The 25,120-nt window shown below is 17.5% G+C and overlaps 9 protein-coding genes across 11 annotated transcripts; all 9 read right to left on the reverse strand.

Annotated features, from left to right (window-relative positions):
- Positions 1–1,520: 1,520 nt before the first annotated feature.
- LOC128956954 (fatty acid-binding protein-like) lies at positions 1,521–2,754 on the reverse strand. Its single transcript, XM_054302668.1, has 3 exons — positions 2,682–2,754; positions 2,120–2,292; positions 1,521–1,679 (listed from the first exon to the last, which is right to left on the reverse strand). Exons 1-3 carry the CDS (start codon positions 2,752–2,754, stop codon positions 1,521–1,523), a joined length of 405 nt encoding a protein of 134 aa, XP_054158643.1.
- Positions 2,755–4,484: 1,730 nt separating this feature from the next.
- LOC128956956 (fatty acid-binding protein Fh15-like) lies at positions 4,485–5,900 on the reverse strand. The gene is made up of 4 exons (XM_054302669.1): positions 5,828–5,900; positions 5,663–5,738; positions 5,070–5,242; positions 4,485–4,643 (listed from the first exon to the last, which is right to left on the reverse strand). The coding sequence occupies exons 2-4, from the start codon at positions 5,733–5,735 to the stop codon at positions 4,485–4,487; spliced, it is 405 nt and encodes a 134-aa protein (XP_054158644.1). The 5' UTR covers positions 5,736–5,738; positions 5,828–5,900.
- A 2,096-nt stretch (positions 5,901–7,996) lies between these two features.
- Positions 7,997–9,601, reverse strand: LOC128956976 (fatty acid-binding protein-like). Of its 2 annotated transcripts, none has more exons than XM_054302690.1 (4): positions 9,527–9,601; positions 9,321–9,396; positions 8,775–8,947; positions 7,997–8,301 (listed from the first exon to the last, which is right to left on the reverse strand). In XM_054302690.1, exons 2-4 carry the CDS (start codon positions 9,391–9,393, stop codon positions 8,143–8,145), a joined length of 405 nt encoding a protein of 134 aa, XP_054158665.1. In that variant the 5' UTR covers positions 9,394–9,396; positions 9,527–9,601; the 3' UTR covers positions 7,997–8,142. The 2 variants fall into 2 exon arrangements, with proteins under 2 accessions (XP_054158665.1, XP_054158664.1); XM_054302689.1 differs by having other exon boundaries at positions 9,321–9,399.
- Positions 9,602–10,563: 962 nt separating this feature from the next.
- Positions 10,564–11,571, reverse strand: LOC128956994 (fatty acid-binding protein-like). The gene is made up of 2 exons (XM_054302711.1): positions 11,405–11,571; positions 10,564–10,749 (listed from the first exon to the last, which is right to left on the reverse strand). Exons 1-2 carry the CDS (start codon positions 11,552–11,554, stop codon positions 10,567–10,569), a joined length of 333 nt encoding a protein of 110 aa, XP_054158686.1. The 5' UTR covers positions 11,555–11,571; the 3' UTR covers positions 10,564–10,566.
- A 1,483-nt stretch (positions 11,572–13,054) lies between these two features.
- On the reverse strand, positions 13,055–14,489 carry LOC128956978 (fatty acid-binding protein-like). Its single transcript, XM_054302693.1, has 4 exons — positions 14,404–14,489; positions 14,160–14,286; positions 13,853–14,025; positions 13,055–13,302 (listed from the first exon to the last, which is right to left on the reverse strand). The coding sequence occupies exons 2-4, from the start codon at positions 14,230–14,232 to the stop codon at positions 13,144–13,146; spliced, it is 405 nt and encodes a 134-aa protein (XP_054158668.1). The 5' UTR covers positions 14,233–14,286; positions 14,404–14,489; the 3' UTR covers positions 13,055–13,143.
- A 2,291-nt stretch (positions 14,490–16,780) lies between these two features.
- LOC128956989 (fatty acid-binding protein-like) lies at positions 16,781–17,942 on the reverse strand. Of its 2 annotated transcripts, none has more exons than XM_054302705.1 (4): positions 17,874–17,942; positions 17,685–17,780; positions 17,372–17,547; positions 16,781–17,059 (listed from the first exon to the last, which is right to left on the reverse strand). In XM_054302705.1, the coding sequence occupies exons 2-4, from the start codon at positions 17,758–17,760 to the stop codon at positions 16,898–16,900; spliced, it is 414 nt and encodes a 137-aa protein (XP_054158680.1). In that variant the 5' UTR covers positions 17,761–17,780; positions 17,874–17,942; the 3' UTR covers positions 16,781–16,897. The 2 variants fall into 2 exon arrangements, with proteins under 2 accessions (XP_054158680.1, XP_054158679.1); XM_054302704.1 differs by having other exon boundaries at positions 17,852–17,942.
- A 693-nt stretch (positions 17,943–18,635) lies between these two features.
- Positions 18,636–19,973, reverse strand: LOC128956982 (fatty acid-binding protein-like). The gene is made up of 4 exons (XM_054302697.1): positions 19,895–19,973; positions 19,710–19,802; positions 19,412–19,587; positions 18,636–18,925 (listed from the first exon to the last, which is right to left on the reverse strand). The coding sequence occupies exons 2-4, from the start codon at positions 19,783–19,785 to the stop codon at positions 18,764–18,766; spliced, it is 414 nt and encodes a 137-aa protein (XP_054158672.1). The 5' UTR covers positions 19,786–19,802; positions 19,895–19,973; the 3' UTR covers positions 18,636–18,763.
- Positions 19,974–22,344: 2,371 nt separating this feature from the next.
- On the reverse strand, positions 22,345–23,117 carry LOC128956957 (fatty acid-binding protein-like). Its single transcript, XM_054302670.1, has 3 exons — positions 23,039–23,117; positions 22,708–22,889; positions 22,345–22,509 (listed from the first exon to the last, which is right to left on the reverse strand). The coding sequence occupies exons 1-3, from the start codon at positions 23,115–23,117 to the stop codon at positions 22,345–22,347; spliced, it is 426 nt and encodes a 141-aa protein (XP_054158645.1).
- A 1,340-nt stretch (positions 23,118–24,457) lies between these two features.
- LOC128956958 (fatty acid-binding protein-like) lies at positions 24,458–25,072 on the reverse strand. Its single transcript, XM_054302671.1, has 3 exons — positions 24,997–25,072; positions 24,712–24,887; positions 24,458–24,613 (listed from the first exon to the last, which is right to left on the reverse strand). The coding sequence occupies exons 1-3, from the start codon at positions 25,070–25,072 to the stop codon at positions 24,458–24,460; spliced, it is 408 nt and encodes a 135-aa protein (XP_054158646.1).
- Between the last annotated feature and the right edge of the window lie 48 nt (positions 25,073–25,120).

Consider the following 25,120-nt stretch of genomic DNA (forward strand, 5'->3'; position numbering starts at 1 on the left):
ATTGACAGTCCATATGTTTTTTTTATTAAAAATAATATTTGAATAATTATTGAAACAAATAGATCAGTATTATATAATAAAAATCTATAATTAACAAAACAATATGTAAATTGTAAAAATATAATTATAATATAAAATACATTTTTTTAATCTTTTTTTATTCATAAATTTTCACGAATTCCTGAAAGGAATACGTATATGCATTCTATAAGTCTGTCTGTCTGTCGGTCTGTCTGTCTGTCTGTCTGTCGGTCTGTCTGTCCCACGAGGACATAGGTTCGAATCCGCTACAAATTTTTTTTTTGATTTTTTTTTTTTTGCTTTTTTTTCTTATTTAAGTTTATTTTTTAGGAAATTGAAGAAAATGGTGTCCAAAAATTAATTAAAAAAATTTTGAATTTTTTTTAAAATTTTTTTTTGATTTTTTTTTTGAATATTTTTTGATTTTTTTTGAATATTTTTTGATTTTTTTGAATATTTTTTGATTTTTTTGAGTATTTTTTGATTTTTTTTGAATATTTTTTGATTTTTTTCGTTTTTAAGTTTATTTTTTAGGAAAATAGTTTATTTTGTAATACTGAATCATTTGATACTCCAAATGACTGTAGTTGTTTATTTTGTCATACTAAATCGTTTGATAACCTACATAACTAAAGTTGATTTTATTTTATCATAGTGAATTTAATTTTTAATTATGATTAGGAATTCGTGTGGAAATGCTTTCTAGCATTCTCAACTGGTTATATATTATTTTGTTTTTATTTTTTTAACTTAAAATGAATATTTATTTTAAAAATAAGTATTAATAATTTTTCATTAGTGATACAAACTAACAGTTTAAAAAACGTAATGTTTTAATTTAAACATATAAAAATTATATAATTAAAAAAAACTACATTAATTTTATTTATAAATTTACTTTAAAAAATATTTTAATAATAATAAATTAAAGATTGTTGAATCTTTGTATACTAAATAAAATTTCTAATAAATTTATTAAAAATTTCAATATATTTTATACTAAATAAAAAATTACAGTTTGTTATATATATATACCGTATTATTGATTATATTTTTTTCGGGTTAGTTTACTATAAGGTATTGTATACTATACTATATTGTAATAGATGGCAATGCGCTGCATATTATACTAAATTAAACTTATAATATATATCTAAATAATTAATAATTAAATTAATGTTTGTCATAAAATATAAACTAAAATGTATTACAAATTGCTTTTTCATTGGTATAAACATTTACTGTTTAAACTGCAAATATATTGAATACATGTACCCCAAGCGGGCTATAAATAAATAATAATAATAATATTTAAAAAAAAATAATTTTCTATTTATGCTACAATATATTTACTTTATATAAATACAATATAGAATAATAATATTTATTAAAAAAATTCAATTAATTTAAAACGACATTTTTTCAAAAAAAATAATAATTAAATAATAATTTTATTTTTGTATAATTAGTTAGTTTTTCAAAAAAAAAATTTGAGAAATTTATGCGTTTTTAGTATAAACCCATTTGGCCTTAACTGAGCCGACGGTAGCCGTAGTGACCACTTCGGGACCGTTGAAGTCGCGCACAGTTTTAACTTCAATTTTGCCGTTAGTTTGCGTTTGAATTAGTTGTTTATCTTCGCCTTTAACTATAGTTGTCTACAATATTCAGTGAAAATATATTAATAAATATTGTTTATTAAAAAATTATAAGTCATATAACTATTTCTATGAAATAGTAAACTGCAATTATTTAATTTATATTCAATTATAATAATTTATAATGAATTTAATTAGTTGGCGTTAGTATGGCAAATATTTTATATATTTTTTGTATATTTTATTTGATTTAAATTGATATCTTTGTTAAACTACTGCAATTGTTTTTTGTTAAATTAAAAAAAAAAAAATAACAAACAATTATACAGTTTGTTGTAAATACTAATTATATTTATTATTTTATAGTTAATTTAAAATTCAATAACTGTGAAAAAAGTTAGTTTGAAGCAAACATTTTTTCCGGAGATATTATAGATAATATTCAGTATATATATATATATATATTTAAATTTAAATTATATTATATTATTAATTTTTACCTTAACTTTGGTGCCGTCGGGTTGTGTCTCATCAAACTCTTTGCCCAATTCAAAGTTAATCTCATATGTTTTGTCGGCCATAATTGTTTTGATGGTCCACTTGTCTCCCTGTTTGCTAATCTCACCGTTTGGCTTAACTTTGGACCACTGGACTATCTCGTCATCGGGAACTCCTAAAAGTTTAATATTTATATAATATAATAATATAGAAAAAATTTTAATAATAATTAATAGCAATTATATTGTTATGATTTACTGTACATAGATTTAATATACTGTAATATATATTTATTTATATATATATATATATATACATTTATATAACTTTAAATAATTATAAGATAATTGAAAATTAAAAATTTTAATTATTGTTACTACTATTAATAGTAATAATACTATTAGAATAATTTAATATTGTTTTTTTTCTATAATTAAGTATAATATAACAAATATCTATATAACAAACATATAAAAACAAGTATTATTTTATTATTTAAATTTATTGATTTTTTTTAATTATAATTAATTAATTATTTTTGAAAAATTTAAATAAATTACTAACCGATTGCTTTGAGAAATTCCTCCACATATTCCGATGATTTATAAGTATATGATCTGGTAAAATTTTCTGACATTATCTAGATTATTTTTTTTTTAAAAAATTATATAATTTATTTTAATTTAAAAAAAAATATTATTTATAAAATAATGTTTGAACAAAAAATAAAAATTACTAATACTATTAGTTTAAGTAATATAATAATTTATTAATTTGATAGTTGTTAATTGAAAAAAATAATGTTTTATATTTTCAAAAGTATTAGAAAAATAATAAAATAATTTACACAACAATTTTAATTTTGTTTTATACTTTATATAGATTTTTTTTTGGCCTATAATAAAATTACTTGTATGCTTGATGCTTTAGATAATATTAATTATTATTATAAATAAAATTTATTGTTTTTATATATTCAATGAATAGCGTTTTTTTTTGAATAAATATAATACTAGTTATTGTTTGTAATTATTAAATGAAAATTATTTTTAATGCTGTAATAAAAATTTGTTATTGAAAATAATAGTATTAATTATAATAAAACATTGATTTGTCATTTATATATATATATTAAAATATGTAATAATAAAAATAAAAACTTATAATAATATTAATAGGAATCAAAGTATTTATTATTACAAGTTTAGTTCATAAAAATTATAAAATTAAAAAACTACATTATTTTTATTTATAAGTTATGATTACATTTAAAAAAAAAATAATTTACTTAAAAAATATTGTAATAATAACTTAAAAATGGTTCTTAAATCTCTTTTGCTAAACTAAACTGTATTACAAAAATACAAAAATATATATATATATTAAGATTTATTAAATGATAACAATTACTTGTATTTAAGCAACACTTTAGTGAAGTATTTATTTATTTTATGTAAACTAAAAATAATTGTTTACAATTAATATAAAAAATATATTACTATTTAATAAAAATACTAACAATAACATTTATATGTTATTTTTAAAAAAAATTTAAACAAAAACAAATAATAAATTATTTAATAAAAATGTAATAATATTAATAGTTTTTTTCCAATTAAAAATAAGTTTATTTAATAAATATAAAGCTTATAGTTTAGTTAAAAATTTTATATTATAGTTAGATATATTTATTAGTAAATACTATTATATCATAATATATATACTGTACTTTATAAATGATAACAATAATAATAATTAAAAATAACAATACATTTTAAATGTATTTATATATGTTGTTTTAAAAAACAATTAAATTATCTGGGTAAGTTTTGTAAACAAAAAATTTTTAAACATATATTGTGTGATTAATAAACAATAAAAATATTATTTTTTTAAATAAACTATTTTCTATTTATACTTCAATATATTTACTTTATAGCATTATAATTATTAAATATAAAATTGTATAATAATATTTATAAAATAATTCAATTAATATTAATAATCTAAACTTAACTATCAAGACTTTAATTAAATAATTTTAAAAATATATCACAAAATACTATTTTATTACTACTGTGTAAAGTAAATAATAATTGTTTTGAAATTAATATTATTATTAAATACCAATAAACTAATTGCTATTAATTTTAAACATTAATAATAATGTTTATCATATCTATTCAAACTATACTAACATTCTATATTTAAATCAAATTAATTGTTTTTTAAGTGAGAATTGAATAATAAATTTATAACTTTTAAAATTTTTATTATTTTCAAAAAAATAATAATTTATTGATTCTTATGTAAATAACATTTTTTTTGTATAATTAGTTATTTTTTCAAAAAAAAATTTGAAAAAATTTACGCATTTTTAGTATAAAACCATTTGGCCTGAACTGAGCCGACGGTAGCCGTATTGACCGCTTCGGGACCGTTGAAGTCGCGTACAATTTTAACCTCAATTTTGCCATCAGTTTGCGTTTGAATTAGTTGTCTACCTTCGCCTTTAACTATAGTTGTCTACAATATTGCAGTAAATATTTTTTAATTAAAAAAAATTAAGTCATATAACCATTTCTAAAATAGTAAACTGTAATTATTTAATTTATATTCAATTATAATAATTTATAAAAAAAATTATATATATATTATTTGAACAGATTTAAAAATATATATATTTCTATAATTATTAATATCTTTGCTAAACTACTGCAATTGTTTGTTTGTTAAATAAAATAAAATAACAAACAATTATACAGTTTGTTGTAAATATTACTAATTTTACTAATAATAATAATAATTATTATATATTTTTTTTAAAAAATAGTTATTCTATAGTTAATTGCAAATTCAATAACTGGAAAAAAAGTTTGTTTGAAGCAAATATTTTTTTTCTGAGAATTATATATATATATATATATATTTTAATATAATATTAATTTTTACCTTAACTTTGATGCCGTCGGGTAGTGTCTCATCAAACTGTTTGCCCAATTCAAAGTTAATTTCGTCTGTATGGTCGGCCATAATTGTTTTGATGGTCCACTTGTCTCCCTGTTTGCTAATCTCAAAGTTTGGCTGATATTTGCACCACTCGGCTAACGTGTCATCGGTAGCTCCTAAAAGTTTATTATTTAATTATATATATATATATATATATATAATTATAGAAAAAAATTAAACAATAATTAATAACAATTATATTATTATGATATGACTGCGCATAGATTTAATATACTATATATATATATATATATACACGTATATAACTATATAAGTAATTATAAGATAATTGAAAATAAAAAAAATTTAGTTATTATTAAAACTATTAATATTATTACTATAGTAATAATACTATTAGAATAATTTATTATTATTATTTTATCTATAATTAATTATAATATGTAACAAATATGTATATATATAACAAACAAATAAAATCAAATATTATTTTATTTTATTTTTAATTTATTAATTTTTAATTATAGATTAATTAATTATTTATTATTTTTGTTGAAAAATGTAAATAAATTACTAACCGAATAGTTTGAAAAATTCCTCCACATTTTCCGATGATTTATAAGTATATGAACTGGTAAAATTTTCAGACATTATCTAGTTTATTTTTTTTTAATAAAAAAATTATATAATAATATTAAAAAAAATATTATTTATAAAATAATGTTTGTACAAAAAAAACTTACAATTTATCGATATGATAGTTGTTAATAGAAAATTGTGTTTTTTATTTTCAAAGAAAAAACTATTATAAAAATAATTTACACAACAATTTTTGATTTTTTTTAAATACTTTATATAGCTTATAACAAAAAATTACTTATAAGCATGATATCTAATATATTATAAGTAATTAAAATATTTTTAATTATTTTCATAAATAAAAGTTATTGCTTTACGAATTCCTCAATGAATTGGGGGTTTTAATGAATAAATATTGAAACGGTTGGATTGGTTGGTTGTCGGCGAAGATAGTATAGTAGAAAACAGTGACTTTATATTTTTGTTGACAGTTGGCTAAAACAGTTCGGTAGAGATCACAACTCTGAATGAACAAAGTTGAGACAACCGGAGCGACAGATTTAATTGTTGTAACTATAGTGATAGCATCGGTAACGGCTGTATCAATGACACGATATCGGCAATTGTATTGGTTTGACGCAGATCTCCGTGTTATCGGCATTTGCGTTACATTTGTAATACTATAAATTTTATTTTTTTTTTCATATTCCATGTGAGCCAATTTTTAATTAAATTATATATGACGTTAGTTATAGTTAAATAATAAATTGTGTCGACAGGCGACACCACACGGCTTAAAAAGCACCTATAGGTGCGCAATGTTTGCCGGCCTTCGATTAGTCGATATCCTAACGTATAGCTAGAAAGAAGTGAATCTTGAATTAATAAATAAAACGATTATTTTTGTAAAACGTTTTTTTCATTTTACTAACGTTTTCACCCGATTATCGATTGACCAGCCGATCACCGTCCACTGGTCAACAACTCAATTCGACAATCGTTAAGACAATTGTTACGCATTCGATATTTATATCTTGCGATATTACTTATGAAAAGGATAAATTTTATATATTGTAACATTTAGTCTAATTTATTAGTATAGCATATCAAATCATTTTCGTCTATACTATAAATGACTTAATTTATAATTATTGTAACTATTAAACTGCAAATAATAACATCACGCATATCTGTCCGCTACAATATAATATACTAGTTATTGTTTGTAATTATTTTTAATGGAAATTGTTTTTAATGTCATTTTAATAAAAAAAATAATAATTTTGTCATTGAATATATTAGTATTGATTATTAGTTTTAATTAAACATTGATTTTAATTGATATCTATATATTTATATTAAAATAAGTAATAATAAAAATTTAAAAAAATAGTAATAATAATAATAAGTATCAAAGTATTAATTATTATAAGTTTAGTTCATTTTTATATGTAATACAATATATTTTTATTTTTAATAGTTTAGTGAAAAAATATAATTTAATTAATTATTTAAAAACTTACAATAAATAATATATTATTAATATTAAAAAAATATATCCATTTAATAAAAATACTAACAATAATATTTATATGTTATTTAAAAAAACAAATATTAAACAAAAACTAATAATAAATTATTTTATAAAACTGTAAAAATATTAATAGCTTTTTTCAATTAAAAATAATTAAATCATAAAAATCAGTTTATTTCCTAAATATAAAGTTATAAAAGTTTATAGTGTAGTTAAAAATTTTATATAATAATAGTTAGATATATTTATTAGTAAATACTATTTTATTATAATATATATATATATTTATATTGTACTTTATAAATGATAATAATAATAATTAAATATAACAATACATTTTAAATTTATTTATATATTGTTTAAAAAACAATTAAATTATCTGGATAAGTTTTGTAAACAACAACATTTTAAACATATATTGTGTTATTAATAAATAATAATAATTTTTTTAATTAAACAATTTTCTATTTATGCTTTAATATATTTACTTTATAAATTATTTAAATTAAATTACAATATTGTATAATAATATTTATAAAAACAATTCAATTAATATTAATAATCTAAACGTAATCATCAAGATTTTAATTAAATAATTTTAAAAATATATCACAAAATACTATTTTATTGCTACTTATAGTAAAGTATAATAATTGTATAATAATTGTTTAGAAATTATTATTAATAAATACCAATAAACTAATTGCTATTAATTTAGACATTAATAATAGTGTTTATGATATCTATTCAAACTATACTAACACTCTATATATATAAATCAAATTAATTGTTTTTTAAGTGAGAATTGAATAATAAATTTATAACTTTTAAAAAATTTTTATTATTTTCAAAAAATAATAATTTATTGATTTTTATGTATATAAATTAAATAACAATTTTTTGTATAATTAGTTATTTTTTCAAAAAAAAAAATTTGTTAGAAATTTATGCGTTTTTAGTATAAACCCATTTGGCCTTAACTGAGCCGACGGTAGCCGTAGTGACCACTTCGGGACCGTTGAAGTCGCGAACAATTTTGACCTCAATTTTGCCGTCAGTTTGCGTTTGAATTAGTTGTTTATCTTCGCCTTTAACTATAGTTGTCTATAATATTCAGTGAAAATATTAATAAATAAATATTATTAATTAAAAAATTATAAGTCATATAACTATTTCTATAATAGTAAACTGTAATTATTTAATTTATATTCAATTATAATACTTTATAAAAATTAATTATTTTTATATTTAATTAGTAGGTCTCAGTGTGTGAAATATTATAATTATTTTTTTTGTATATTTTATTTGAGCAGATTTTTAAAAATATATATTACTATAATTATTAATATCTTTGCTAAACTATTGAAATTGTTTTTTTGTTAAATAAAAAAAATAACAAACAATTATACAGTTTGTTGTAAATATTATTAATTTTTCTAATAATAACAATAATTATTTTTTTTTTAAATAGTTATTTTATAGTTAATTGCAAATTCAATAACTTAAAAAAAAATTTGTTTGAAGCAAACATTTTTTTAGATATATTTGTATTTTTTGTATTTATTATTAATTTTTACCTTAACTTTGGTGCCGTCGGGTTGTGTCTCATCAAACTCTTTGCCCAATTCAAAGTTAATTTCATGTGTTTTGTCGGCCATAATTGTTTTGATGGTCCACTTGTCTCCCTGTTTGCTAATCTCACCGTTTGGCTGAACTTTGGACCACTGGGCTATCTTGTCATCGGGAACTCCTAAAAGTTTAATATATAATTAAAATAATAATTAATAACAATTATATTATTATGAATTACTGTACATATAATTAAATATACTATATATTTATATACATGTATATAACTTTAAGTAATTATAATATAATTGAAAATTTAAAACATTTAATTATTCAGTATTATATTGTTAATGCTATTAATATTATTACTAGTAATAATATTATTAGAATAATTTATTATTATTATTATTATTTTATATAATTAATTATAATATTATAATAATTTTTTTAGAAACATTTAGATAGACAAGTATTATTTGATTTTTTAAAATTTATTAATTTTTAATTATAATTAATTATTTATTTTTTTAAAAAAATGTAAATAAATTACTAACCGAGTACTTTGAGAAATTCCTCGACATTTTCCGATGATTTATAAGTATATGATCTGGTAAAATTTTCAGCCATTATCTACTTTATTAAAAAAAAAATTATATAATTTATTTTAATTTTATAAAGATATTAAAATATTATTAAAATAATGTTTGAACAAAAAAAAACAATAATTATTAATACTAATAATTTAAGTAAAATAACTTACAATTTATTGATTTGTTAGTTGTTAATAGAAAATTGTGTTTTTTTTTATTTTCAAAACTATTATAAAAATAATTTACACAACAATTTTAATTTTGTTTTCTACTTTATATAGATTTTATTGGGTATAATAAAATTACTTGTATGCAGTGATATCTAATATATTATAAGATATGATTATATTTATTATTTTTATAAATAAAAGTTATTGTTTTCATATACTCAATGAATTTCGTTTTTTTAAAAAAATAAATATAATACTAGTTATTGTTTGTAATTAATATTAAATGGAAATTATTTTTAATGTTATGTTAACATAGTTAATCAAAAAATAAAAATTTTGTTATTGAATATAATAGTATTAATTATTAGTTTTAATTGATATCTATATATATATATATATTAAAATATGTAATAATAAAAATAAAAACAAACTATAATATCATAATAATAGGTATCAAAGTATTAATTATTACAAGTTTAGTTCATTTTTATATGTAATACAATATATTTATATTTTTAATAGTTTAGTGCAACAAATAATTTAATTAATTATTTTTTTAAAAAAAAACTATTAATAAATACTATAAATAAATAATATTATTAGTATTAAAAAAATTAATATTGTATAGCCTATAATTATTAATTATTTTATTAGTAACTATGAGTCATAATTAAAATATTTTTAATACAAAAAAACAAATAATTATTATAATTATTATACTAATGATACTAATATCCTATTATTTTGAAATCATAAAAATAATAAAAATTAAACTTAAAATTTTATTCACAAAAAAAACATTGCAAAAATATTGCATAATAATTATAAAAAATTAATACTGATTAATATTATGTTTTTTCGTGTATATACTGTATTTTTAATTATTATTATTATAGTATTATGTAATTTTGTACTTAAATGTGCTTTAAATTTATTTATTTTATTTTTGTTGAATTTAAACATTTAGTTATATTATAGTTTATTAATAATATTTATATTATATATTATTTTGATAATCAATTTGTCTATTACTACTGATCTCAATCATTATGAAAATCTAAAACAAAATTTTCCGTATAAAACCATTTGGCCTGAACTGTGTCGCCGACGGTAGCAGTGGTCACCAGATCGGGACCGTTAAAGTCGCGTACAATTGTCATCTCCATTGAGCCGTCAATCTGTGTTTGGATCAGTTGTCTACCGGTGCCGCTAACAATAGTTGACTATAAATTTTTTAATAATAAATTATAAAACTATATTAGTTAATAAATTTTTAAAAATTTTATATCAATTATAATCTACTATTATATATATATGATAGTTACTGTATATACAGTATAATAAATATATAAACTGATTACTTATAAATAAAATTAAACGAAACCTAATAACATACTTAAATAAAATTAATTAAAATAAATAATCTAATGTATCATATATTTAAATATATACTATATTAAGGTATTATACTGTATATACAATAATATGTTTAATATTTTAACAACAAAACTATAACATTATAATTATAACCAAAGTTTTTAATTGTTTCAATCTATGAATTCATAAATACTTGTAATTTTCAAATAAAATTATTATTAATTAATTTTTTTTAAAAATATTATATACGATATGATTATCAATCAAATATTATTGTTGTTATCAAACAAACAAACAATTACTTTAAAAAATAAAAATTAAAAAAAACTGTAAATTTATAATTATTAAAAAAAAGTTTGTAAATTGTTTAATTTTGTTTTAAAATATAGTTACAGCTAGTTGTATGTATTAATAGTTATTGTACTAAATAATTAAAAATTATTTTGTTTTATTTTTTTGTATATATAATATAATAAATAGATAATATTTTTTGATCAATACTTTAACTATAGTACCATTGGGTCGGTTGACTTGAAACTGTTTTCCCAATTCAAACTGTATTTCATGTGTCCGGTCAGCTAAATATGTTTTGATAGTCCACTTGTAGTCCTGTTTGCTTACCATTAGCAGTGGCTTAGCCTCAATAAACATGCCTATACGTTCAGCGGGTACTCCTAATTAATTATATATATACTGTATATACTGTATATTATTATGATAACTAATACATAATAATAATGATAATACAAATGTTACGCAATTTATATTTTATAATTATTTGTAATATTATTTATTATTTTAATACAATTGTAAATGTTGTACGCATGGTATGTACAACATATATATTTTTATTATTGTATATTTTATTATAAAAGTAATTGTAATATTAAGACTTATTGTCATTAGTATGGGTTTCAATGTTTTAATCAGTTAATAGAGTTTATATTTAATTGTAATTTAAGATTTGTTATTGTTAATAATAAATAATTGTTATTTTTGGGGAAATATTTAGTTTATTTTATTTTATTAATATTAATTAATGTTTTTAAGAATATTTTTATAGATCTAAAGATATGGCAATATTTAATACAAGAGTCCGCGTTTTTTGTAACACAAACATAAACATAAATTGTCTATATTTTTAATTTAAATAATTTTTTTTAATTATTATATTTCTATTAATAACTCAATAGTATTTGTTGACAGTATTATTTTATTTGATATATATATATATATATTAAAATAAAATTTTTAGTTTTAGCACATTTCTAGGATTTAATTGTTTTTTAGTTGTTATTATATACTAAATAAATAAAAACAAATTTATAATTTTATTTTAAAAAATATAACATTAAGATTTTTAATTAGTTTTTTTTAAATTCATATTTTAATTAATAATAATTAATTAATTAATTTACCTAGTTTATTGAGAAATTTTTCAACATTTTCTCCTGTTTTATATAGTTTGTATAGTTTGGAAAAATTTTCAATAGTTTCCATATATTTTTTTTTAAAAATGTAATTTTATTAAATAATTAATAAATTATATAAAAAAATAAATTATAACTTAAATACCACAACAACAAAAACAATTTATATTTTAAATTAATTCATTTTTCAATTAAATTCAATTTTAATTCAAAATAATAAAATAATAAAATAATAACTAAACTGTACAAGTTTAAATTATTGTTTATTTAATTATTTAATTATTTGCAATATAATCATTACAATTAGAAATTACATTACAAAATAAAGGAGAAATAAATTATAATTTTTTATTAATCATATCTATAAGTATTTTTAAAGAGTAATTAAAACAATTTAAAATAATAAAAAATTATTAGTACTTAAACACTATTATATATATTTTTAAGTAATAATATACTGATACTCAAATAAAATATAATATACTATCATATAATAGTTAGCATAATTAAAAAAATTACTTAACGATAAAATAAAAAATACAGTAATACTATAATAATATTTAGTTTTAAATATTAAGTTTATGATATAGTATTTTTAGATTTAGTTTAAAATTAAATATTATTTTAATTTAATTTTATTATTATTTTTTTTTAAAAAGAAAATTTTGATTTTATTTATTTTTTTTAATAAAACAAAACAACAATTTCAAAAAAATCACATTTCAAAACACTAATTAAATTTAATATATAAAAATAAAAACATAAAACATAATAGTAATTAATTAATTAATTATTATTAATAATAATATTTTATTCATCTTTAGTGTAAACCCATTTGGCCTGAATTGAACCGATAGTGGCCGTAGTTATCAATTCGGGTCCATTACCGTCGCGGACAATAGTAATCACTTTATCGCCATCTTTTTGGGTTTGAATCAGTTGTCTGCCCTCACCTTTAACTACTGTCGACTAAAAACAAACAAACAAAAAATAATTAAATATTTTAATAAAAAAATTTTTTTTTGCAAATAAATTAAACAAAAATATAATAAATAATAATTCATTTTTCATATTTTACTAACAATAACAACTTTATAATTATATATGTAAAAAAATATATAATGGATAAACTTTTTATTTAATAATTTCTATAACTAATAAATAGTTTAAAATTAGTTATGACATGAGTCTTAACATATTTTTTTCTTTGATTATATAAATTTGATATTAAAACTATTATATTGCAAATTATAAACTGTATAAAATTATAAGATATTAATTAATTATATATTAATAATAATATTTGTAATTAAACTTAACTTGAAACTTAAACCTACTATACAGTATATATACTGTATAACTTTTATTATGGATATTCTACTCTAATAATAATAATATTGAATATAATAATAAAAATAACTACTAATAAATTTATTTTTTTTTTTAAAAACTATTAATTAATTATTACATTACAAAATAATAATTATAAATAATAATTAATTAATTAATTTATGGTTACCTTAACTGTAGTACCATTGGGTCGTTTCTCTTCAAACTCCTTTCCCAATTCAAAGCTAATTTCATGGGTACGGTCGGGCATAACTGTTTTGATTGTATAGTTGTCTCCCTGTTTGCTTATTTCTAGGTTAGGCTTAGCTGATTGATATTGGGCAATTTTATCATCGGGTACACCTAGGTCAAAAAAAAAATTAATAAGTTACATAAATAAATTATTTACAAATACAATTAATTTAAATTGAGACTTATAATTATCTTTTAAAAAAATTAATTGAATAATAATAAATTAAAATAATAATTAAAATTACCAAGCTCTTTGAGAAATGCATCGACATTTTCCGATGATTTAAATGTATAAGTTTTAGTAAAATTTTCGGCCATTTTTTTGTTGTTGATGGGTGAGTGGGTGCGAGCGACTGAGGCTATAAGTTAAAACTAATATTAAATAAAAAAAATTAAAAAAAATATATTAATAATTAAAATATAAACTTTTCATTAACTTATTATATATATCCCTAATTAATAATAATAATAATAATAATTGAAACTTACAATTTAGTAGTTTATATAAATTGTTACTATTTTAATATTAAAATTAATTTTCCACTTAGTTTATATAGCTTGTAAAAGTGTGCCAAATAATAGTGTACTGATACTATACTGTATGTGTACTATATATATATATATGTACTACTGTATAATTATTTTATTAGTAAATTTTATTATTATTATTTTTATTATTACTGTATAATAATATTGTATTATATTATTATATATTATATCTAAATATTGTACTATACATTGTACGTAATGAACTTGAAAATTGTTTACTTGTATTACTACTAATAAAAAAATCAATGATAATATTAGATTAAGTTTTTTTATATACAACTTTAAATATAACTAATATACAGTAGTTAATAATAATAATAATAATAATAATAATAATAATAATAATAATAATAATAATAATAATAATAATAATAATAATAATAATAATAATAATAATAATAATAATAATAATAATAATAATAATAATAATAATAATAATAATAATAATAATAATAATAATAATAATAATAATAATAATAATAATAATAATAATAATAATAATAATAATAATAATAATAATACTATAGATATCTTTGTACAGCTTAAATGTAATTATTTATTTTTATTTATTTATTTTTTTAATTGAAAAAATTCATATATAAAAAATAGTTGAATATATAATACATTATATTGTTTTAATTATTTTTATTTATTAATTAATATGTTGTGTGCGATAATAATTTAGTGCAAAACATTGATATTTTTAAATATTTATATATATATATATATATATTAATTGCATACAAATTACTTACAGTGTGATAAGCAAATATATATATATATATTAAAAAACAATAAAACTATTGTATATTTTTTTGTATGTATGTTATTTTATGTTAAAATTACTGTTATCAAGGTTAATTAATTGTAATATTAATTAATTTTCTCACGTATTTATCACTATTGATGATTTAGACATTATTTTTTTATTTGGTGCTAATTTTTATTATATTATATTGAATTTACTAATTGTTTATTATTTAGTTTTTTTTATTTATTTGGTGCCACTATTTATAATATTATACTGTATATAAAAAACATCATTTTAGTGCAATTTGTAGTTTTTTTATAACATAAAATTCAGATAAAATATGATAACTTTTTGCAATAATAGTAAATTTTATAGTAATAAATACAATATATATATGTATGTTATCAAAAAACTAAGTCAAAATTAAATATCATTTATAATTTATATTTAAAAAAAATTATATAATAATTGTTGTAATTAAAAAAATCACATGTCTCTGTATATCTATAATAATCTAATAAATATTATTTAATATAATAATACTATTATAAAATAATTTTATAATATATTTTTATTGTACTTTTTTGTCAAGCAATAATAAAAATACTAATTTTACAATATTTTTTTTTAATTATTTATATTATTTGAAAAATTTGTTTAAGTAAATAAGGTTAATAAAAAACACATATATATATAAAGCAAAAAATTACTTAATTTAATAATAAATAGTTTTTAAGTTATTATAGCTAAATTTTTTATTTACAAATATACAATATAAAAATTAAAAAAAATAACATAATTTATTAAAATTTATTTTAAATATATGAATTGCAGTCAAACTTAACTAAGTTTATTGCAACAATAGTTAATATGTTATACATATAATATGTACTATTGTTTACATATTAAAATTTGTTTATGTATAGTTAAATATTTTTAGCTAGGTTAAATAAGCATGATTTTAAAAAAGTAATATAATTTAAGGAAGTTGCTAGTTTATAATAATTTTTATTATTTAATTACCAAAAAAAAAATTTATTTAAAATATATTTTTAATCAGCTTAAATTAATTTGATGGATATAGATTTTATATTATTTTAATACTATCAATCAAATTTATCAAATTTTTTAAAAATTATTAAAATTAAATTTATCTAATTTTTTTAAAAAATTATTAAAATTAAATTTATCTAATTTTTTTAAAAAATTATTAAAATTAAATTTACTAATTATTATAAAAATCCAGATTTAATTAATTAATAAATTTTATTATTATTATTAATTTTATTATTTGAATTAATAAATTTTTATACTGTTTTATCTCGTTTTTATGTCTAAAAATTAATATTGTATATGTACAATTATTACTTTTATAATTGTTTTAATTGTTAGTTATATAAATTTTTATTAAGTTTTATTTGTACAACATTTTTAAATATTTATAAATTATAAATTAATAAAGTATATTTAATTTCTAGTATTATTTTCTCTAATTAATTTATTAAGTTTATATAATAGTTAGCTAGTTGGTTTTTTTGAATAATAAATTAAGACAATATTATTTTGTCTATAAATAAAACATTTTTATTATTTAATCAAATAGTTTATTGTTTCAATAACAACAACAAAAAACATTAAAAATCAGTTGTTATTTATTTTGTTGGAAAAATGTTTTTTTTTGATTTATTGATTTCTTGAGAAAACCCATTTAGCGGACACACCTTCACCGGTGATGGTAGCAGTACTGACCACATCATCGCCATTGAAATCGTATACAATTTTGACCTCTTTGTCTCCCTTTTGTGTTTGAATCAATTGTTTACCCTCACCGGCAACCACTACACTCTAATAATAAATATAAAGTATTGAAAATATTTAACTATTAAATATATTATAATATATACTAATTGTATAATACAGTAAAATTTTAACAATATTTAATAATACTACTACTATTAATAATAATAATAATAATATGCAATATTTATTATTTTATCAAAAAAAATGTATTACCGGTAATTATAATTTTTAAAAATGTTTAGTTATAATAAAAGAAAATATATAATAATTTATAAACTACTACTACTACAACTACTACTTTATGGATATTTATTTTATATATTAATATTTTTTTTTATTAATCAAATTGTTAGTCACCTTAACTGTCTGGCCATTAGGTCGGGTCTCATCAAACTCTTTGCCCAACTCGAAGCTAATATCATGTGCCCGGCCTTCCGAAAACACCCGCCTAATAGTAAACTGGTCGCCCTTTTTGCTAACTTCTAGCGTAGGTTTAGCCGCTGCATATATTGCGGCCCCATCATCGGGAACTCCTAATTTATTTGTAAAAAAAACGTAAAAATAAAAAGTTAGTTTTTAAAAAAATGTATTTTAATATTATATATATATATATATATATATAATAAATAGTTAATTAATTAATTAATTAATAATCAAAAATTTAAATAACCTCTAGCTTTCGCAAATGCCAATACATTATCCGATGATTTAAATGTATAAGTTTTACTAAAGTCACCAGTGGCCATTTTTTTGTTAGTATTGTCGGCTAAATAGTTATATATTTTTCAACAAAAAAAATAATAAATTATAAATCTATAAAAATAAACAAATTATTACATTTAATTTAATTTTGCTATACTTGACAATTGACTGGTTGATGGTAAGGGTAATAGACACCTATTAAAATATATATGGGTGAGTGTCAGTACAGTTTGATAATTTATATACAATTTTTTTTATATATGTTTGGCTTATCTATAAAACTAAAATTTATGATATATCAGTCAATTATATTATGTATATACTGTATATTTTATATGATTATTAATTTTTAAATCTATTTTTTATATACAGTATATTAGTATTGTATTTGCCTACAATTGTTGATAAATTGTTTGATGAATATATATCAGAAATTTCATTAATAAATTATAATAAAATTTTTTAGTTTTTTTTTATTAATATACTTAAAATAATATTATCAAAAAAATATATAATTAGTTACGTGACTATATAATAAATAATTAATTTAGTTAACTTTAAAAAATTAATTAAAATACTTATCATACCATTTAGTTATTATTATTATTATTTTGTGTAATTTTATTAGTTGAATTAATAAAAAATTTAATATTTTTTTATCTTGTTTATATGTCTATAAATCACTAACGTAAATGTACAATATTATATTTGATTAGTTATATAATAATTTTTATCAAGTTTTATTTATGCAACATTGTTAAATTTTTATAAATTATATATATATAAATTGTTAAAATATTTTTAATTTTTACCCTACTGATTTTTAAATTTAGTTTATCTATTAAGTTTATATAATAGTTAACTAGTTAAAAAAAATTTATTTTATGTAACAAATAAATTAAAACAATATTTGTTTTTTCTATAAAAAAAACTTTTTATTTTTATTCAATCAATTAGTTTATTGCAAATATTACAAAAAACATATTTTTTTAAAAAATCAGTTGTTATTTATTTTCTAGAGAAAAATGATGTTTTGTTTTTTTTGATTTATTGATTTCTGGAGAAAACCCATTTAGCGGACACACCTTCACCGGTGATGGTAGCAGTACTGACCACATCATCGCCATTGAAATCGTATACAATTTTGACCTCTTTGTCTCCCTTTTGTGTTTGAATCAATTGTTTACCCTCACCGGCAACCACTACACTCTAAAAATAAATATAAATAATATATTAATTATTAATGAATTATAATAATTTAAAAAAATAATATTTATTAATATTTATACCCATTTAATTATATTTCATAAAAAATTTTCATGTAATAAACAAAACTAATAGTATATAACAAAAATTAATATAAATACTAAAATGTATGGCTACTGGTTAAATTAGTAAACTATTTACAATTCAAATTTTATTATTAACTATTTATAATATACTAATAATAATTATTGTTTTAATTTTTTATTAAAGATATAATATAATCTTTTTTAAATGCGCTAAAATAAAATTATTGATAAACTTATTTTTTAGATTTTTTTTTTAAATAGGCTATTTTAATACATATAAAACTTTTTGTTTTTGTTTATAAAAAATACTGTATATTTTTAATATTTTTTATATACTATTAGTTTTATTTTGTTATTTTGAGTTGATTTATATATATAATACTAGACTATAGTCTAGACATACCTTAATGGTGGTACCATTAGGTCGGGTCTCATCAAACTCTTTGCCCAACTCGAAGCTAACCTCATGGGATCGGCCGTCGGCAAACACCCGCTTAATAGTATACTGGTCACCCTTTTTGCTCAATTCAAGTGTCGGCTTAGCCGCTGCATACTGAGCAGCCAGATCATCGGGAACTCCTATTTATTTTTTTAATTATCATTAAAAGGTTAGATTCAAAATAAGCTGTATTTTAATATATTGTATATAAATAGTTAATTATTATTATTATTAATCAAAAAAAAAAAAAATTTTTAGTTACCTCTAGCTTTCAAAAATCCCAAAACATTATCCGATGATTTATAGGTATAAGTTTTATTAAAGTCACCAGTGGCCATTTTTGTGTGTGATATGGCTAAATAGTTATATAAAAATATTATTTTTTTAATATTAAATTATAATATATGTATAATATTAATATATAATTATAATAAAACAAATAATTACATTTGATTTAGTGGGCAAACCAATTTGACACCTAAAAAAAGTTTATTAGCAAACAACTACTACCTACCAGTGTGAGTACAGTTTGATTATTTATATACAATTTTTTTTTAATTATTGCCTTATCTATGAAATTACAAAATTTATGATATAACTTAATCAATCAATTATATGATATGATATTTATTTATTTTATCTTTTTTTTTAATTTATTATCACAGTCTGTGCCTACACTAACTAAATATAAAGATATAAACAAATAAAACAAATTTTTTTGTTATAAATTTTTATCCGAAAATTTCTCATTTAATAAAAAATTTTTAGTTTGTTATTAATATAAATAAATATTAAGTAAATTTTATTTGAAATATTATTTAGAAATTTCCAACATTATTGCCAACACTATTGAAAAATGTTTTTTTAGTAATAGTAGTAGTAATAGTAGTAATAGTAGTAATAGTAGTAATAATAATAATAATAATAATAATAATAACTAAAATTTTTTTGATAAAAATAAAACTGCTATTACATAAAACAGTATTATCATTGTTTTTTAATATCTAATAGTATGTCTACTAAATGTATATGTATTTTATAATATTTCATTTTTTATTGCATTTTTTATTAGTGTAGTAAAACTTATTTATACAATATTATAATTATTAAATTATATTATACTATCTTATTATATGTATTTGTTTATAACTTAATAGTTTAGTACTTTATTATAAATATATATATATATTTATAATAATTTATTTTAATATCTATGATATGAATAATATGAGAATTTTTTTTTGAATGTCTAAAATATTAGTTAATTTTTTTATGATAAATAATAATTATTCATTTGTATAGAAAAATTTTTTTGAATGTAAAATAACTGAATATTTAAGTACAAATTATTTTGAATGATTGAAATAATTAATTAATTAATTATCTAAAAAAATTAATAATAATCTTGGAGCCAAAAAATTGATGAAAAAACTTATTTTTTTATTTATTATCTCATATTTGAGTTATTTAAAAAAAATTAAATGAATAAACAATATTTAACATAAATTGTACTAAAGTTATACAATATTATAATATTTATATCAATTTTTTTAATATTACTATAATATTATTATTAAATAATTAATATTAAATAAAATTAAACTAAAGATTGTTTATTAACATTTTTTTAAAAATCTATTTTGTTAATATTTGCAAAATAATTAGTAAATTATACATGAATTTTAGTTAATTAATATTAATTTTTTTTGCAAAAAAAAACACTCATTTGATGATTGATACGAAAATTGTTATCTATTTAGACATTCAGTTCCTCTAATTGTTTATAAATTAACAAATTTTTTTGACTCATAATTTTTTATATATAAATTATTATCATTAGACTAGTAAAAACATAACTAACTGTTAAAATGTTAAACTTAGACCCTGCCTAAACTGATTTTTATATCTATTAATAGTTTAATTAATAATTAAAAAAAATAAATTTAGAAAATAACCTTGACAATCATTTTTTTCAAAAGATAAAGTTCATTAAACTCTCATAATAATTGACAGGTTAGTTGTCTACAGTTACCCCTACCGTCTAATACACTATTAGCCCCCCAGTATGTTAATAATCAAGTTAATTTTTTATTTATTTACCAATTTTACACTAAATTTAGTTATAGATACTCTGTATATAGTATTTCAAAAATTTTCAGACATAATTGATATTAATAACTATTTAATAAATTATTATTTTTTTCATATGTCTATCAATTATTATATATACAATTGTATATAACAATTTTTTGCTATTAATATCTAAATTAAATTTAATATCAATTTTAAAAATATTGTTTTTATTGAACATTGGTATAATATTTAATTTAATTTTTTTTTGTAACTTTATAACATAGTATTAATATTTAAGTTACTTATACAACTATTAAACTATGTATTTTTGTTTGTAAATTAATATTATGCTATACATTATGCTAAATTAATACATTATATCTAATAAATATTTTTAATTATTAATATTAATGATTTATTTTTATATATAACTATTAAAATAATAATATAAATTTTTGTATACTTCAAATATTAGTTAATTTAGATAAACAAAAATAAATAAATTTTATTTAAACATAAATTCTTTAATAAATTTATTATAATAAAAAAATTATTTTAATAAACACATAATGCATATAATTTTTAATACTTTTTTATAATTTAAAAAAAACAATAGAAGTAAACAAAATAAATACATTTATATTATAATTAGTATATAATTATTATTTTTCTTGTTGTTGTTGTTGAATATTAATAATAAATTTATTTTTTCAATTTAAAAAAATAGTTCAAAAAGTTTTTATTAAATTAAATATATCTTTTTTAAAATTACATATTAAATATTATTTATATCAAATGTTTTAGTTTATTTATTTTTTAAATATTTATTCAACTCGTGTGAAAACACCTTTAGTTGAAATACCGGTGCCAATGATGGTAGCATTGCTTAGTAGATCTTTACCATTGAAATCATAGACAATTCTAACCACATCCCTGTCCCCTGTTTGTGTCTGAATCAATTGTTTGCCATCACCAGCAACCACTATACTCTAGATATATTTTTAAATATATATTTATATATAATTATTAAATAATTATTATAATAATTATATATTTAATAAACTTTTAACATTATTATTCTATAAAAAATTTATTATTATTTATTTATTTATCTAATATTTTCAATATTTAAAAAAAACTTGTTGTGATAGTAATAATACAGTAAATAGATATTTATTTAGACATACCTTAATAGTTGGACCATTGGGTCGGATCTCTTCAAACGGTTTATTCAATTCAAATCTAACGTCGTGTGACTTATTGGGATCGTCAACAAACACACGTCTCATTGAAAACTGGTCGCCCTTTTTGCTTAAAATCATTGTCGGCTTAGCGGACGCATAATCAGCGGCCATATCATCGGGAAGGCCTAATAATTAATTAATTAATAATTATTATTATGATTAGTGTGTTTATTAGTATAATAATTAATTAGTTTATTATTAAAATAATTAATTAGTTTATTATTATAATAATTAATTAATTAATTATTATTATTATTGTATTAAATATAAAAACCTCTAGCTTTTAAAAATTCAAACAAATTATCCGATGATGTTAGTGTATATGTATTACTAAAATCACCAGTGTTAGCCATTACAATTATTATTATTATTATTATTATATATATATATAATTATTTATAATATTAATATTATAATTAATAATATTTAATTTAACTTGTTTTAAAAACAATTGATTTTTCTATTACAGATTTTTATTTTATATTTATAGACACTATTATCACTACAAAAAAATGTTATGACAATTAATACATACTATAAGTACAGTTTAATAATTATTAATATATATTAATACGATTATTGTTTTACTTTTTCTTGATTATTATTCAAAATTTCTAATCAATTAATCAATTACTATATAATTAAATGATATTTAATTTTAAGTACTAAATACTTATTAGCATTTACTTTGCAAAACTTATTGTAAAAAATAAAGTGCACTTAAGTTGAACTATAATAATAATAATAATAATAATAAAGTATTTATACTATGTATAATAATATAAATTATTATTAATATTTATTTTCATTAACTAATATAAAAATAAATAATTTTATAAATTGTTTACAATCATTAAACTTAATACAATACAATATAATTATAAAATATAATTAATTAATAAATATAAACAAAAAATTATAGTATTAGTTAAATGTTTTTAGTAGCATTTTAAAAAATAAACAATACATTATTTTTATAAACTTATAAGTAAATAAAATAATAATTAATTAATATTTAACAGAAAACCCCAATTAGCGATTACACCAATAAAATTGTAGTCTACTATGATATCCCGTTCCCCCGTTAATTGTTTTTTTTGTATCAATTGGTTGCCACCATTGCCAGCCATTAAATTAATTAGTAAATTATTTAATAAATACATTATGTAAATTATATAATGTAAATTTAATTTTATTAAATCTAATTTAATTACTGTATAATAATATAGGTATACTAATAAAAAATAATACATATAAATATGGTTAATCTATATTATAAAATGATTTTGATTTTATTAAACAAATTATTATTTTAATAAGTAATCAATAGTAAGAAAATTGAATTTAGAGGAAAAAATAAATATAGGAATAATAATAACAAACATTTACTTATAGCTTAAAAAACTAAAGTGTCATTAATTTTTAGCTATTATTTTCTCAATATATGACTTGAAGTTTAATGGCTATAATATTATAATAAAAATAATTGTACTAATAATTTTATTTAATATTATTAACTAAATATAAAATAAAATATTTATATCTAATGTATAACTTAGATAGATATATTATGTATATTAAATAAATTGAAATTTATTTTTATTTTTTTTACTAAATTATTTTTAAATTTTATTTTTATTGCTTTTAATATTAATGCAATTAATAATTAAAATAATTAATAATAATTTTTTTATTAATCTTTAACCAAAAACCATTTGCCGGTCACTCCGTCAACGGTTGCAGTCATTACTGCTTCGCTATCATTGAAATCGTAGATAACTTTTACCTCCCGTTCCGCAAATATTTTTTGTATCAATTGTTTGCCTCCATTGCCAGCCAACATAATACACTGAATAATGATAATAATAAAATTAATTTATCATGCTAATATCACAAAATGTGCATGCTAAATTATAAATTATATATATATATATATATATATATTACCCTGGATACATGGCCATCGGGTTTAATTTCATCAAACTCCTTGTCCAATTCAAATTTTATTGTATGCTTTATAACGTTAATAAGCACCCGGCTAATTGTCCACTGGCTACCCAATTTGCTTATAACCAATCTAAATTTGCAGGCCGCAACATTAGCGGTCATTTTATCGGGTAGTCCTTAATTGGTAAATTAGAGAAAAAAATAAATAAAATTTTAATAGTTTTTAATAGTTTTATATTTAGGATATTTTTTTTAAACAAACAAAAAAATAATTAATTAATATACCCCGGGTCTTGAAAAATGCCAGCGTATTATCAGATGATTTTATAATGTAGGTAGCTGTAAAATCACCACAGTCCATTTTCAATATTTTTTCAATAATATTTTTCAATAAAATATATAAATATAA

Source organism: Oppia nitens, unplaced genomic scaffold (genome assembly GCF_028296485.1).
Source record: "Oppia nitens isolate AA-2021 unplaced genomic scaffold, nextdenovo-longstitch-racon4-pilon3 scaffold34_pilon_pilon_pilon, whole genome shotgun sequence".
In the NCBI taxonomy this organism is placed as follows: domain Eukaryota; kingdom Metazoa; phylum Arthropoda; class Arachnida; order Sarcoptiformes; family Oppiidae; genus Oppia; species Oppia nitens.